Source organism: Penicillium hispanicum (genome assembly GCF_028827665.1).
Source record: "Penicillium hispanicum strain IBT 35686 chromosome Unknown utg000002l_segment0_segment0, whole genome shotgun sequence".
Taxonomy (NCBI): domain Eukaryota; kingdom Fungi; phylum Ascomycota; class Eurotiomycetes; order Eurotiales; family Aspergillaceae; genus Penicillium; species Penicillium hispanicum.
In genome coordinates this window covers 172,955-187,675 of record NW_026623194.1, presented here as the reverse complement: position 1 = coordinate 187,675, position 14,721 = coordinate 172,955, and the positions used below count along the sequence as shown (strand labels likewise).

Sequence of the window (14,721 nt, the reverse complement as noted above, 5' to 3'; positions counted from 1 at the left end):
TATGTTCGCATGGTCATGTCTTGCCTGCTCCTAACTCGCTGACTCGCAGTCGTATGGTTTTGCAATTGGGTTTCCCCTGTGGGCAAAGCCGATCAATTAATCCATCACCCCAGACTGTCCTATTGGCGGAGAAGCACAGGGCTATTAAAGAAAAGGTGTGACCCCCCGGGCGTTGGGATTAGAGCTGAGAATCAGGGCCAGAAGAATTAAACCATGTCCGTTACAGATTTGCACTTCACAGATTTACATGATGGGGTCGGCGAGGTGGACGGCGAGTCATTGCGCTCGTTCACGTCAACACTGCCAGATGAGTATCATGAATGGGTTTTGGAGTCCGGGAGATCCTCATGGTGAGAATTTTGCGAGTCATTGTGATTGTATCTCGGTAGGAGCTGACGACAACAGCAATGATCAAATTCTAGAGTCTGGGCGAATCTCACGGTGAGTGTGACGAGCCATTGTCATTCTACTTGGTGGTAGCTGACGACAGCAGCAATGATCAAATCCTGGAAGACTTCCCTCACCCGCCCAATCGAAACAAGAATCTGGATGCCATTGAGGAAGAAGCGGTCTATCCGACCCCGAAGCCATCCGTCAAGAACCTGCGCCGCAATGTCACGACAAACGAGCTCCCACTCCTGCAGCAGATGAACCCGCATGAAAGCGCAGAAGAGTTTCACCCGGTCAACGAAGAAGGCGCATCGTATGATCTGATCGCGCCGTACGAGGGCAACGACGTACCCCTTCACAAGCTCGAGCGCCTCTCAGACGTGATGTTCGGGACAGAGCACATGGTCTCCATCCTCAACAATCCGCGGTATCTTGCGCGGTTTCGCGAGTTCTTGCTCGAAGAACGACCGCGCTCGATTTCCACCCTCACATACTACCTCAACGCCGTCAAGGCTCTCAAATCAATCGAATTCGCTAATGCGCTTGTGCGTCTGTCCATCGACGTTCCACCACCATCTGTGCAGGCCGTCCAGACTGGAAACGAAGCTGTTGGGATCACTGCCAACAAGATCCTCGAGCAGAGGGTTGAAGATGGTCTAAGGGCGTTGACAGCAGAGGAACTACCGGCTTTCATCACGTCGCGATGCATAACTATTACGAGCAAGATTGTCGAGGAGCGCGTTCGTGGTACGCTGCCCATGAAGTTCCGCGATACATCGAATGCACTAGCCGAAGTGTTTTGCTTGACCGATCCTTCGCGCCCAGACAATCCAATTATTTTCGCTTCTGAAGGTATATATCCATATGTTCCCTATTTTACAGCTATTGATGATCTATACAGAGTTCCATCGCACAACACAATATGGAATGGACTATGTCCTAGGGCGCAACTGTCGCTTCCTGCAAGGCCCAAAAACAAACGAAAACAGCGTACGGCGCCTCCGAGAGTCAATTAAGGATGGCCGACACCATTCCGAGCTATTTCTTAACTAGTACGTATCTGCCCCGATCCATGAATCAGATCGGATGAAGGCTCACTCTGACAGTCGCCGTGACGGCTCTCCATTCATGAACCTGCTCCAGTGCGCACCCCTCTGCGACAGCCAAGGCCGAGTGAAGTACTTCATCGGCGCACAGATCGATGTATCCGGACTGGCACTTGAAGGCGCACAAATGGAGTCGCTAATTCAGCTCCAATCTCGCTACCGGGACGCCGACGAAGAAAGCGTCGCAGAGATGCCCGAACGCAAACACAAGGACGAGTTCCGAGAGCTGTGTGAATTGTTCAGTCCACGCGAATTGGTCTCTGTCCAAGAGAGTGGCGGGGACCTATTTCAGCCACTCAATACTCGGGCGAGCTCACGGAATCATCAGCGCGCATGGTTGCAGCGTGGAAATTCTTTGGATAGCGAGGCAGAAGCAATACGGCTGCGGGATCTGAAGTCGCCCTTACTGCGCGGATCGTTGACCGGCGTTTACGAGAACGTGAGTTTTGTCTTTTCATTCTCATTCCCGCTGCTGGCCGGTACTGATGCTAATGCCACCATAGTACCTCCTCGTTCGGCCCTATCCCTCCCTCCGTGTCCTGTTCACATCACCCTCGCTTCAGATCCCAGGAATGCTGCAGTCTTCATTCTTCGCCCGGATCGGCAGCTCCTCGGCCGTGAAGGACGAACTGCTCCAAGCCATGGTGCACGGGCGCAGCGTCACAGCGCGAATCAGATGGGTTACCCGGTTCAACACTGAAGGCCGTAATCGCTGGGTGCACTGCACGCCGCTCCACGCGTCAAATGGGCAAGTCGGCGTGTGGATGGTAGTCGTTGTGGATGACGACGAAGAACAAATAATCAATTGGAGGAACTAGGGAACGAAGGAGCGACTAGCTACTACTAATCCAAATGCTCGTGTATATATCTCCCCTCTCCATTCGATCATCCATGCGGATAGAGCGCGGTTTTGACGACAGCGCAACGACTCGCCATAATGAAGGAGCTCAGCTACCATCAATGCGAATGAAAGTCCGGAATTCTCCGTCATACAAGGGCTTGCCAGTGTTCGGCACGGCGCTGTTGGGGCCCAGCAGACGGATCATCCACCACGGCTTGCCGCCGCTGGCCTGGTCGCCCTCCACGGGCTGAATGCCCCAGGTGGTGACGTTGTGGGCGCCGAGGAAAAGGCCATCCTGCTTCACGCCGTCCTTGTAGTGGTTGTAGGCCTGGATCGGCAGGCTGTACTGGCCCAGGCCGTACATCAGTTCGGCGCTGTAGGGCATGTCAGTGACGTTCACACCGAGCCACTTGACGTCGTATTCATATTGCACGTAGCTCTCGAAAGCTTTCGAGGCATCGTTGCAGCGGATTGGGCTCTTGGCGAGATCATTCTCGGAGACGATTCCGATCTGTCAATGTCGCTGTTAGTATTGGAAGAGACATAGAGACTCGCGGCAAGGTGCAGTCTTACATAGCCGCGGTGAGGGCTGGTTTCGCCGCTCTGGATCAGGTACACGGAGGTGCTGCCGAATCCCTCCATGCTGCAGGCGTGATCGGCCGCAGTCGTGTTGACGCACTGGTCAACAGTGACGACCCAGGGACCGGCGATGCCATCCTGCGCGTTGTACTGAGGGAGGCTGGCGCATCCACCCTTGACAGCAACGGGGCTCACCGAGGCTGCTTGGGCAGCAGCCAGCAGCGAGAGACCAGCAAGGAGAAAAGACATGTTCAATTTTTGAGCGAGGGACTCAACGAATGACTGGAGATTGAACGAAAGAGCGACGGGTTTGAGACCGATGGACGTGCCGCGCTGCCATCTTTATAGTCATTGCAGAGCCGCATGTCCTCATTTCCGGTGGCTTCTAGGCAGCGCTTGTTAAGGACCGAAGGATTAGCAGGGTGTTTTCTTTCTAGGTCCCCATAGGCACATCCAGGGATTCGGCAGGAATGGACACTCCATCTGCTGGTTTAGTTAGGGCGGGTTGGTGCAACTTAGCGCTCGGGGGAGCCTGATGGAGCGGAGCTCAATCGTCTTAGCCGAGAGGAGCTCTGCCAATCACCGCGTCGAGCCCATTTAGGGGTCCTGGACTGCTGCAACAGAGGATCCCTGGCCCCCTGGGGCTTTTGAGCCCAGAAGAATCTTGACGCCGGATCTTCTCTACTCCGTCGTAGTATTGCCCGGATACGAAAAAAAAAATTGGCTCACAGGGAGTCGCCTTTGTTACTCAGATAGGAAAGATGCAGCGCCAAGACTGCGGTAGAAACTAAATAGCTGGAAAGATATACAACGCAAAGCTTAGTCTTGTACGTGCCTTAAATTTGTCGTTTCTATGTTGTTGTTTATCTTCAGGTCAACATGTCAAAGTCATCATATCATCATTTTACTCTAAGCCCCAACCGCGGACGCGCCGGAAGACGAATGCGCGGTCGTTGCGAAGCCCAAACTCCCCCCAGTCGTCGGTGAGCTTGTTGTAGCTCCAGAAGCCTCGCCAGACCAGCTTGGTATTCTTGGATGGATTGGCGTGCGATTTGGAGGCGCTTGGCGATCGCAGAGTGAGATGCATCGAGTACACATACTTCGGATCCACTCCCTCTGTTTCCACGACAAGATCGCGTGGATCTAAAGTCTCGTCTTGAGGTTGGACAGATTCGGCCTTTGCCTCCTCGTCGGAAGGATCGGGCAGAGGAACGGGCGCTGTCAGCCGCCAACGTCCGCGAAGACCGTACTTCAGAGCATTCATGGCAGCCGGAGGCACAGGATCCGTTGCCCCCGATAGCGCTTGGCCATGATCAGACACCTGGTGCTGGTGTTGGCGGTGGGAGGTTGCCCTGGCCGCCATCATGTTCTCCTTGCTGATATACGGGACCACATCAACGGGTTCTGTTGTAGACAGTAGCGAGACAACTGACCCATCCGGGTAGAACCGCAGGTAGCGATAGTATGTCACGATGTGAATGGGACTGTTCCATGACACGTTCGAAAAGGAGGATGTGGCACCGGGCCGCGTGTAGTTCGCCGTGCTGATGTAGATTCCGGTGAAACGGATCCGAGGGTAGGATTGAAAAACTTGCCCCCAAGACGACAGGGACTTCGGGATCTCAATAGGAGCATTCGTTGGGAATGGGGTATAGCGTGGGCCTAGAGTATAGACCGGACGTCCTTGGACATCACAGGCAAACGTGTAATGCATCCCTTCGAACCCAAACTCTGGCCGTTGACAGACCCGCCTCCAGATTTGCTGCTCATGGGCAAAATGATACGCCAGCCTTTTACAAACCAGTGCCGTTCTACCAAATGTTGCTGGGTCTTGAACGGCCACATGCCGCAAGATCTCCGCGATTACTTCGGAGGGGAGTTTGGCGATGGGGCATGGCGGCGGAGGGGTGTTTTCAATCTGTGGCTCTGCTTGTGGGATAGGAAGATGGGCGAAAGACTCGATCAGCTCCGGGGTGGGAAGAACCTCTCCCTCAGGGGCAGCCGCTGCCGTCGCAGGCGTAGGTGATGTTTCGCTGGGCGGCGGCTGTGCCGGTTTCTTCCAGACATGGGCAAAGTGCTTGTTTCGGTAGACTTTGTCGACACCGGAGTCCAGCTAATGAAGGCGTTAGTATGCGATGATGTCTTGATCGTGGAGAGTAAACATACGCGGTAAGCCTTGCGGTAATGTTGTAGACTGTCGCCCAAATTCCCTGCCGCTTCCTTCTCGACTGCCCGCTCGAAGTGTTCCAAGGCTGAGCTGGGTTCTTTGTGTGCTCGTCGAGTGAATCCATCGTCCTCACCCTCATCAGGCTCCACACTCAACTCCCCAACCTTCTGAGTGAGTTCATCCGGATCGAACGAGCCTGGGGCGGGCCCCTCCTCCTCTAGATCTTTGCGGTGAGAAGCTTCATGTCGCGTCGGTGGGAACCGTGTCGGTGGTGGGGCCGAAGCCGCAGACGCTGTCGCTGGAGAGGTAGCAATGGGCTTGGATCGACGAGCCACCTCTTCACGCCACTCACGGCGGAACGACTCGAGCTCGGCGTTGTCTGCCATGGCGGGGGGGATCCGACGTCCGGTGTCGGAGATCGTTCGATCTGATAAGCCCACCTGAAGGGTCCACCGGAGGACACACAGAGAGCAAAGAAAGAGAAAACTATACAAGAACCACCACAGGCGCCATCAATCGAGAGTGGTTGATCCGCAAGACCTGTTGGATCCAAGACGGTGAAGGGTCGAGAGTCGAATCGAATGCCGGCCGCTTATCTCCGCCCGCCGCCACCCGCAAAACCCCGAAAATCTTCCTTGCTAGTGACGCATCTTCTCTTCAATTCTTCCAACCGCCCGTGTCGCGAGACCAGCATCCCCCAAATCATTTCGACGCTGGCTTTTGTGGATTGAATGCCGTCCGGGTTGGATTTTGCTGCGCCTTCGACCCCTTCAGGTGTTCCTGGGAGCGAATTCGCCACTGCGATCGACTCCTCTCCGGGGGCGTCATGGACGTCTTATTTTGACGATTCTACAACCATGGCGGCCACCACTGGATCGGGCTCAGTCCCTGCTCCTACCGTCTCCTCTGCTCCTCCAGCAGATGATATTTCTCTTGGCCAGCGCATGATATCCGCGACAGCCGGGAACATCTTGACTGGACTGCTTGGTGAGTCGAAGACTTGACAGCAAGGTCCTCGGAAGCTACATACACGAAGTACTTACTACTCTCAGTCACACCCTTGGATGTCGTACGTGTCCGTCTACAATCACAATCTCAAGGCTCCAATGCCTCGCAATATACCTCTCATACGACCCAAACCTTGAAGAACCTTCCTCCGAACCTTGGGATAACTGCCTGCTGCCGTGAGGTATTTTGGGTGGGGGATAATGCACAGATGTGCATGCTAGGCCCGCAGGCGAGTGCGATCAGGACCCCGACCCACCCGGCAATGGGCTGTGCCGTCGAGGAGACACAGCGCCGGACATTCACATCGACGTTGGATGGACTACGGAAGATTTCCCGAAATGAGGGCATCACAACACTGTGGCGGGGACTCAGTCCGACTTTGATGATGGGCATTCCAGCCAACATCATCTATTTTGCTGGGTATGACTGGTTGCGATCTGACGACCGCAGCCCCATCAAACAAACCGTCTCGGATGTGTATGCGCCGTTTGTGGCGGGCGCGATAGCCCGAACAGCTGCAGCATCGGCTACGAGTCCCGTCGAAATGTTCCGGACACGTCTGCAGGCGACCCCAGGCACGGGCGCCGGGCACTTTAAGGCAACATTGGAGGGGTTATACCAAATGACCCAGGTTAGGGGGTACGCGTCGCTCTGGCGCGGGCTGTCGCTCACCATGTGGCGCGACGTTCCGTTTTCAGGGCTATACTGGTGGGGGTATGAAGAAGTAAAGCGTGCTCTAGATACTGCGCGACACCACACGGCGCATCTCTCGGGTTCCGATTCTGAGGCCCGTTCGACTGCCACAGCCTTCCTCGACAGCTTTATTGCTGGTGCTACTTCTGGAGCCGTTGCCGCGCTGGTCACAACGCCATTTGATGTCGGCAAGACTCGCCAGCAAGTATTCCGGCATATGGACGATCAGGTCCCTGGTGCTGCTCCACGAGGCCCTCTACCCTTTAACGTGGTAGTTCCCGAGCAACTCTCTCTCCCAAGATTCCTCATGCACATTTTCCGCGAAGAGGGCACCGCCGGGCTCTTCCGCGGGTGGACAGCGCGCTGTCTCAAGGTTGCCCCTGCCTGTGCCATCATGATCTCAACCTATGAACTTGGGAAGCGCATGGCACGGGAGGTCAACGAGCGGCGACTCTCAGAAAGCGCTTAATTTTCTCGCCCTTCCTTTTCTTCCCCTGTATTTCTAATGCATGCGATCGTTGTACGACCGCCTCTCCCTACTCTCTTGTCTCCCAATTTTCCTTTTCACCTCCGCTTCTGTTCCTGGCGTTCCTGTGATGATACCGCATCAGCCGAACCATAGACTCTGCATCGGTTTGTTTCCATGGCATGTTTGGAGTGGTTTTTTGGGATCAAAAGTAACCCATCTGGTGTACATATGACTTTCGCGAGCAATCTCATTTTGGAGAAGATCAGTCTAGGACTCGTATTCTTATAGCGCCGAACCCGAGAGTGCTTTGACGCATGATCAGCGGGCACAGCCGACATGGGGCTAACCCGGGTGCGCGCCGGGCGTGCGCAGATGATCGCAACATGAGGCTGAGAACGCTGGAATTTAAGACGTTGACATGGCCCCCATTCTGTACGCTGCTGGCTATTCCTTCAAATTCCCCGCTTCCCCGGATCGCGACGAAAGCGCGACTCGAGAAGTATCAATATGGCACCAGCACCGGCGATGGGGCCGACGCGCGCGCCGACTTTCGAGCATGTCGAGGCCGCACCAAAGACCAACGTGGAGTACACAGCGCTCACTCTCCCTGCGAAGAACGTCGCTAACTTGCCTGTAGTATTGTTGCGGTTCCGCCCATAGGCGCAAACCATCGCCGAACGTGGACAGCACAAGGATTCCAGACACCCTGGCTAGAAACCCAGTTACTACAGCGCCTGCCGAGGGCGCGGGTGCTATTATACAACCACGGCCAGGTGCAGGAGCATGACAAGATCGAGACTCTCGGTCGGCGGCTGTTCAATCTTCTACTTGATGAACGCAAACATGATAGTCGGCGCCGACCGATCTTCTTCCTCTGCCATAGCACAGGCGGGCTCGTGGCGAAGGCTTGTTTGGCTCTCGCCGAGCGGGCCGATCCGAACCAGACGATACTAACCAGCTGCTATGGCATCGCGTTCTTTGCCACGCCACATCAAGGTTCCAGTTATCTTTCGGCTCGTGAATATGCATTGACCGTACGTCACCTGCTGCACCTTGAACAGGAGATCCCCGAGTCGTTAAGAGAGCAACTTCGACCTCGGCAAGAGCGACTCTGGCACCTTTCCAACCAGTTCAAGGCACTGTCGGCAGATATGAAAGTCTGGACATTTCTGGAAACCGTCGACTCAACTCTCCACGCCATGGATATGGAGAGCGGCAACACGATGGAGTTCCACGCCCCCGTCACCTCTATACGATCTGGCTTACTAGGTATCGAACACGAGAATGAGATACCCATGGCAACAGACCATGTTGGAACTGCATGTTTCGAAGGACAAGCTTCCATGCGGGATGCTTTCTTGGACGAGCTGGGCCAGGCTGTGAATGTTGCAGTCGAGCTCTCTTCACACATGGATACGCCTCTAAATGTGGAAAAGGAGGTCATGGTCCAAGTCAACGGCTTCTTCGAAGACACTGCATTAGGAGTGAGTGACGAAACTCCACTGAAACTGTGGTCGACGCATGTATCACTCGAGGACTATCTTCAGCGGGGCCCGTCAGCCTGCCTTCGCGAGCGCCTAAGACGCATCCAGCCTGGGGGGCTGGATGATTCTTCACTAAGCAGCTTTGATAGCCATTCTTTCCCACATGTCGTTCCCGGACCAGAAGATCACGATGAAGATACCCCCCCTCAACCGTTCCATGGAAATAATACCAGGCCCTCTCACCCCCCTATTGCACATAGCCGAAGCTATATGGAACAAGAACACCAGTCCCCGACCATCCATATCACCGAAGCTGCTATGGATGGCTATTTCGATAGCTCACCCAGCGAAAGCCCACCTCCGCCATTAAATCGCAAACACAAAAGCTCTATGACGGAGGCTCTGGGGATGGTCCCCTTGAGGTCCCACAGGCGCAACACCTCAGAAGGCAGCTCTCATACTAGTGGCTCACGCCCGTCATCGTAAGGCGTCGTCAGACGGATTTTTGCTAGGATTTGCGTACTCACTTTTTTGGTAGAAGCTCTGCATCCCCGCCGCGGTCGTCAGGGCTCCTAGCTATTCCCTCATCTACTCGTGACCGGATCAATCAGAACGGCGATGCACCGGATATTCCTCGCTCGGTCCCTCGCTTTGACCAGCCAGAGCCTGATACCGAGAAGTTACTCTGGATCCACGTCCCATACACGCATACCGGGTGGGTGTCACAGGTCATTCGGCGGGCTTGTCAAGATCGACAGGAACCAACTTTGTGAGTCTATTCTATCTAGTGAAAACCCAAGACTAATGCTGTATTCTAGTCTGCGCAAATTCATCAACGATGAGAACTGGTACTTGAATCTTAACCGGGCCAGACACATGGAGCCACACGCTCGGTTTGTACGGCCGAAATGCATCCACTCTCGCCAGATGGATCTTTCGCAGGGCACCAATAGTGGCGCACCAGAAGATCCGCAGCTGGCTCTATATGTAGGTTTTGTCTCTTGCTTTCAAGGTGGCTCTAGCTAACTTTCATGGGCAGGTTCCTTACGTGGGTAAGACTAAATGAACTGTAGACCCAATACTGACACCTTGAACAGCTCCACTGGGATACTTATCGAAACCTGATTCAACGTCGCAAGGTGGTGGAAGACCGACTGCGTCAAGGCCGATCGCGACCGATCCCTAGTCGCATTGAAAAGTCTAGTCTGGAAGCCCAGTTGATCTGGCAATATCTGGGCTGTGAGCCGCCAATCCATTTCAGACGCACACTGGATCAATTCGGATATCCCAACCTCCGCTCAACTGTCGCTCGTGATGATGACCAGATGCTCTGGAAGCGCACTCGACGACCAGCCCGTCTGGATGACCAGCTCCGGGAATACCTCGAAGCAGCGGAGGAAGAGGATCCAGAACTGGAGCCGAGTGAATTCATGGACGGCAACGTCTTGATGGTGGACCAGCTCTGGCTATGGATTGTCGACCAAAAGACTATAATAACATTCTTCCCCAACCAAGAAGCCACTACGTCCGAAGGTAAATTGTTCGAGCAGTCTAATCTGCATAGCAGCATTTACAACGAGCTGAACGGCGATCTTGCACGTCGCTTCGAAACGGCCGGTGATCTTGCAGCTCTGATTATGCTCCATGCTGCGACGGTGCTTCTAGATAAAACCCTACATCACGATCTACAGGTTCTTCGCATTTTCGAAGAATCTATTAGCATTTTGGTTCGTTCCGTCGCGTGGCCCGATATAATGCGATCCGCTTACACAGTGAACATAGACTGAATCTGTGACTAAATCCTTCAAACGCTTCCGCAACCGAGGTTTCACCAATCGACCAGCCGATCATGACCGCACTGCGGAAGGCAAAGTCATGACAGCGGCACAGCGGGACCAGCGAGATAAACAGATCGCGCGACGAAACCGAGAAGACCTCTCTGTCCTTTTGGAGCTCCGTGATATCGAGGATGAGCTCTCCACGATCCTGAAGCTGCTCGAACAGCAGGATACAGTCATGAAGAGCATGATGAAATATTTTGAGCGGCAAGGATGCGGGAAAGTCTTCCTGGATGCCGCGCAACTAAGGATCGACGAGTACCGTACCCAGATTGGAGAGATGAAGGAAAATAGTCACCTCGCTCAGAAGGCAGTATGGAAGATGTCTTCCGCATAATGACTGCAGTGACTGACGGTTTATAGGTCGAAACTCTTCTGGATCTCAAGCAGAAACAGGCAAACGTCGATGAGGCTAAAATGGCCCGCTGGCAGGCCGAGGTAACCCAGGACCAGTCACGGTCTGTGATGGTCTTTACCATTTTCACCGTTATGTAAGGCGTCATATTCTCGGGGGCAGTGAATGGCTTCGCTGATCAGCACAGTTTCCTCCCTCTTTCTTTCTTCACGTCCCTCTTTGGGGTCAATGCCCGGGAATGGAGTGACACACCGGAGAACCTACCATTGGCCGAAATGTTCGAGATTGGCGGTAGGAGTCCCTGGAGTTGCCATCTGTAGAGAACTTACTTATGCGTGTTTCCAGGACCGGCATCCGTCGCTATCATTGCCATTGCTCTTCTTCTCGCCTTCAGCGAGAATCTTCGCCAAGCAGTCAGCAAATCACACAAGATCGGATCCGGGCTTTTCAAAGACTTCATCTTCCACCCTATACGATCATTCCTACACTGGGAGTCGTTCACAAATAAGATGCCCGCGTTGGTTGTACCAGAGGATTCTACGATGCGCAAACGCTTCAACAATTATCTAGGATACGAGCGCCATCAAAAACAGTACGATGAGGACTTTTGGCAGCGGAGACAGGATGACAGGAATTCAGTTGCTGATATGGAGCATAAAAGGCGCAGGCAAGACAAGCTCCATGTTGCTGGAGAGTCGTTGTCGGAGAGAGTAAGGCGGAAGAGCCATGGAGGGCTGTCAGTCTGAGAGTGTTATATTCCCAGGATACATTGCATCGCCTCAACATACTCCCTGGGGACATGATGACGATCAAAATAGTACTTGTCAGCCTCGCGGAGTTGCCTCAGAGAAAGAACGTCTTCTGCACATCCTAGTCCCTTCTTTCGATTTGCCGAGCCTGGAGAGCGAACAAGTCCGATCAGCTTTCAACAGTCTCCCAGGGAAGAGTAGACCAGGCCGAAACTTCTAGGTTATTCCCTATCAAGAAATGGCATGGTGACATTCCAGTCAAGTTCTTGTCGTGGTCCGGTCAGCCATGAGTGCTAACGGGATATTCTCAACCCAGCCCTTTGACTGATACCCATTGGTAATTTTGGATAATGCATCTTTGATCGTTCGCCTCGCCCTCTCGATTGGACCATTTAACCCGGAATGATAGGCTGAAATGGCAACATGACGAGGCCATCAACTCATCAAAGCATACAGGAACAGGTAGACTAGTAGTGTAAGGTATGGTCACGTCAGACTACTGCACGCAGTATTTATAAGCTCTTCCCATTCCCGCGATCCCTTGCCGCACATCTTCTCTCTCACTTCATCACAAGTCTATGAACCGTATTTGCATCCCGAATCTCACCATGTCGACATCTCGCGTTGATGACCGACTTCAGCCAACTCCTACGCAGTTGGACATTGCGGTAACGGAAGCTCGAGAATACTGGTACTCGCTCGCCGATGAAGCCATTGCCCTTCTTGGAGATGGAACTGCTCTTGGATTGGCTTCGCTACCACAAGACATGCTCTGCAGAGTTCCCGCGTTGCCAGCTACGCAACTTGCCATTTCTGAAATTGCCTACTCAGACTCTGCCACAAAAGCGATTGTGACGACAGCATCATCGACCTTGCGGGTGGTTGACACAGACAAATGCAATATTCGCGACACAGAAAAGGTGCCCCGAGCAGCCCTGTTGATGGGAATACAATCCCCCATTTCCTGTCACTTATCTCGAACCAGCTTTCGACCATGGCGAGCGTCTTGGAAGGAGGACCAGAATAAGCCAAACTTCACTGGAATTCTGGCGCTTGCATGGGCTTATGTTCTCTCCACGCGTCTGGTTGAAATGCTGCAGCAGGAAGGCGCAGAGATAATCTACACGAACTCGAGTGCGAGTTACCATCATGATGATGTGAAGGTTCGAAGCATGGAAAATTCGCCATCTATCGAAATCAACATTGGCAAGACAGATGAGAATGCTGCTCGGTGGTGGGCAGCTATTCTAGCTCCCAACCAAGGATGGAAGGCCATTTTTACCCAGAGAAATGGCGACGTTTACCTCGCCCCTTGGTCAGTTTCATTGGAAAAGGGGCCAGCCTTTAACGTTGTATGGCAGAGTATAAGCTCCCTCGTCACAGGCTCCGCAGCCTATTCCCCCCCTTCATCTCAGACTGCCCTAAGGTTTTTGGCTGAATTTTGCTTCCTGCACGACTTGGGAAAGCAATTCCTAGCCGCTTTCTCTGCGACCTTGACATTCCCAACGCACAAGCAACACGAGATATGCATTGAACTACCACTACCAACAGTGGGCAAAGACGAGGCGTATCTCACTTCCAACAGACAGTCAATCAGCCAATATCTCTCCTTTGGCGACGACCTTGCTTATTACATAGCCTTGAGCTGCAATTACAGTGTCGTGATGTCAAGTCTCTGCGGGTCATTCTGGGACCCCAGTATTCCTTGCAACCTTGTCAGTCCATGGCTGCACCCAGTTTTGGAGGAGATCCCAAAAGCGTCTGGGATATCTGAGAGCGAAGGGCAATATCATGAAATAATTGCTGTTATGTGTGGCATACGCCGCCCTCGTCTTTCGTCTCTCTGGATCGGGGCTGCCCTTACTGGGCTTGTGCCAACTGTCATTAATCTTGTTCGAAATGGGACACCCCCCCTTGACCCCAACGGCTTTTCATGGACAGCTTCCCCGCAGTCTTTTATGGATCTTTCAGGTTCAGGGCCATACTTCCGAGACATTTCTGGGAAATGCTCCATAGGCAGAATCGATGCCTGGAGACTTCTGTATCTCCCAGTAGCGGAGGATGATGGTCTTTACTATCAGAGCCTTCCGTTCTCGCCCTGGTGGCCCATTGGGGAAACTGCAGAGAGTAACTGTGCACTACGAGTCCGAGCACATAAATCATGTCCAAGGCACCGCCTGGTCTACACTCACTGGACTTGGCAATTACAAAATGGCTCTTCATCGAATGACCAAGGTTTTTGTATAGGAGACCCTCATGATTGTCAGCAATTCTCGCAAGTTCGACCTCAGCAAAATGCCAGCTACAGCTACCCGACTGTTCCTCTTTCCCCATCACAAGACGCGTCGCGCGAGGCGTCTTTGGAAATTTTCCGCTGGGTCCTAGCAAACCATGAAGGAAAGCCGCCGTCTGAGCCAATATATGATGATGTCTGGATTGATGGCTGCGACTACAGCGATGAATCTTCTTTGCATACCGGGACTATCACCAATAGTGAAATCGCCCCTCTTGGTGATGAAGCAGCTTTGAGAGGGCAAACAGACGACGGTCATGAGACGTTCTTGTCACGAGAAAGTCAGATAATGGAGTGGGTTGAAAACAACTTGTGAGGGTGGTTGCCAGAGCGGTTAAGGGGTCCTATTGGGCATGTATAATCGCAGTTCTTACGCTTCTTCCTCCTCTCTATTCCTAGTGCACTTCTTCTGACGTATGTAGATTCTCCTGTTTCTCGGAGCATCCAAGCTTATCCCACACCCGATCAACCTCCCATGTGCCCTCAAATATCTCACCAAATGCCAATAAAACTTCGATTCAGCACCCCGAATTACCAATCAGGGACTGCCGCCGGGTGGTCAGAACATCTCACGCAAACTCTCCAGTGAACTCCATTGCCAGCTCCGGCAGCTTAACAGCGCTTCCATCTATTCAAGCAATTACGAGCTTTGCCAGCCGTGATTATATATTCGTTGTTTAGGTGCTGGCAGTGGATATTGGTACTAGAGATTGAGCGGCACAGGACTTCGGAGCTCAAATAACTTCTAG

General features: G+C 53.2%; 6 protein-coding genes across 6 annotated transcripts; 4 read left to right on the top strand and 2 right to left on the bottom strand.

Moving 5' to 3' along the window:
- Positions 1 to 213: 213 nt before the first annotated feature.
- N7459_001856 (uncharacterized protein) lies at positions 214 to 2,314 on the top strand (the record flags this gene model as incomplete). The annotated part of the gene is made up of 5 exons (XM_056941041.1): positions 214 to 350; positions 425 to 1,242; positions 1,292 to 1,442; positions 1,497 to 1,935; positions 2,000 to 2,314. 5 exons carry the CDS (start codon positions 214 to 216, stop codon positions 2,312 to 2,314), a joined length of 1,860 nt encoding a protein of 619 aa, XP_056802896.1.
- A 129-nt stretch (positions 2,315 to 2,443) lies between these two features.
- N7459_001855 (uncharacterized protein) lies at positions 2,444 to 3,165 on the bottom strand (the record flags this gene model as incomplete). The annotated part of the gene is made up of 2 exons (XM_056941040.1): positions 2,444 to 2,848; positions 2,911 to 3,165. The coding sequence occupies 2 exons, from the start codon at positions 3,163 to 3,165 to the stop codon at positions 2,444 to 2,446; spliced, it is 660 nt and encodes a 219-aa protein (XP_056802895.1).
- Positions 3,166 to 3,820: 655 nt separating this feature from the next.
- N7459_001854 (putative F-box protein (Pof7)) lies at positions 3,821 to 5,469 on the bottom strand (the record flags this gene model as incomplete). Its single annotated transcript, XM_056941039.1, has 2 exons — positions 3,821 to 5,029; positions 5,083 to 5,469. 2 exons carry the CDS (start codon positions 5,467 to 5,469, stop codon positions 3,821 to 3,823), a joined length of 1,596 nt encoding a protein of 531 aa, XP_056802894.1.
- A 345-nt stretch (positions 5,470 to 5,814) lies between these two features.
- N7459_001853 (putative mitochondrial carrier protein) lies at positions 5,815 to 7,253 on the top strand (the record flags this gene model as incomplete). The annotated part of the gene is made up of 2 exons (XM_056941038.1): positions 5,815 to 6,070; positions 6,136 to 7,253. 2 exons carry the CDS (start codon positions 5,815 to 5,817, stop codon positions 7,251 to 7,253), a joined length of 1,374 nt encoding a protein of 457 aa, XP_056802893.1.
- Positions 7,254 to 7,760: 507 nt separating this feature from the next.
- Positions 7,761 to 11,250, top strand: N7459_001852 (uncharacterized protein; the record flags this gene model as incomplete). The annotated part of the gene is made up of 9 exons (XM_056941037.1): positions 7,761 to 7,840; positions 7,891 to 9,219; positions 9,276 to 9,506; positions 9,556 to 9,724; positions 9,777 to 9,785; positions 9,835 to 10,464; positions 10,520 to 10,888; positions 10,939 to 11,066; positions 11,118 to 11,250. The coding sequence occupies 9 exons, from the start codon at positions 7,761 to 7,763 to the stop codon at positions 11,248 to 11,250; spliced, it is 3,078 nt and encodes a 1,025-aa protein (XP_056802892.1).
- Positions 11,251 to 12,287: 1,037 nt separating this feature from the next.
- On the top strand, positions 12,288 to 14,288 carry N7459_001851 (uncharacterized protein; the record flags this gene model as incomplete). The annotated part of the gene is made up of 1 exon (XM_056941036.1): positions 12,288 to 14,288. One exon carries the CDS (start codon positions 12,288 to 12,290, stop codon positions 14,286 to 14,288), a length of 2,001 nt encoding a protein of 666 aa, XP_056802891.1.
- Positions 14,289 to 14,721: the final 433 nt, after the last annotated feature.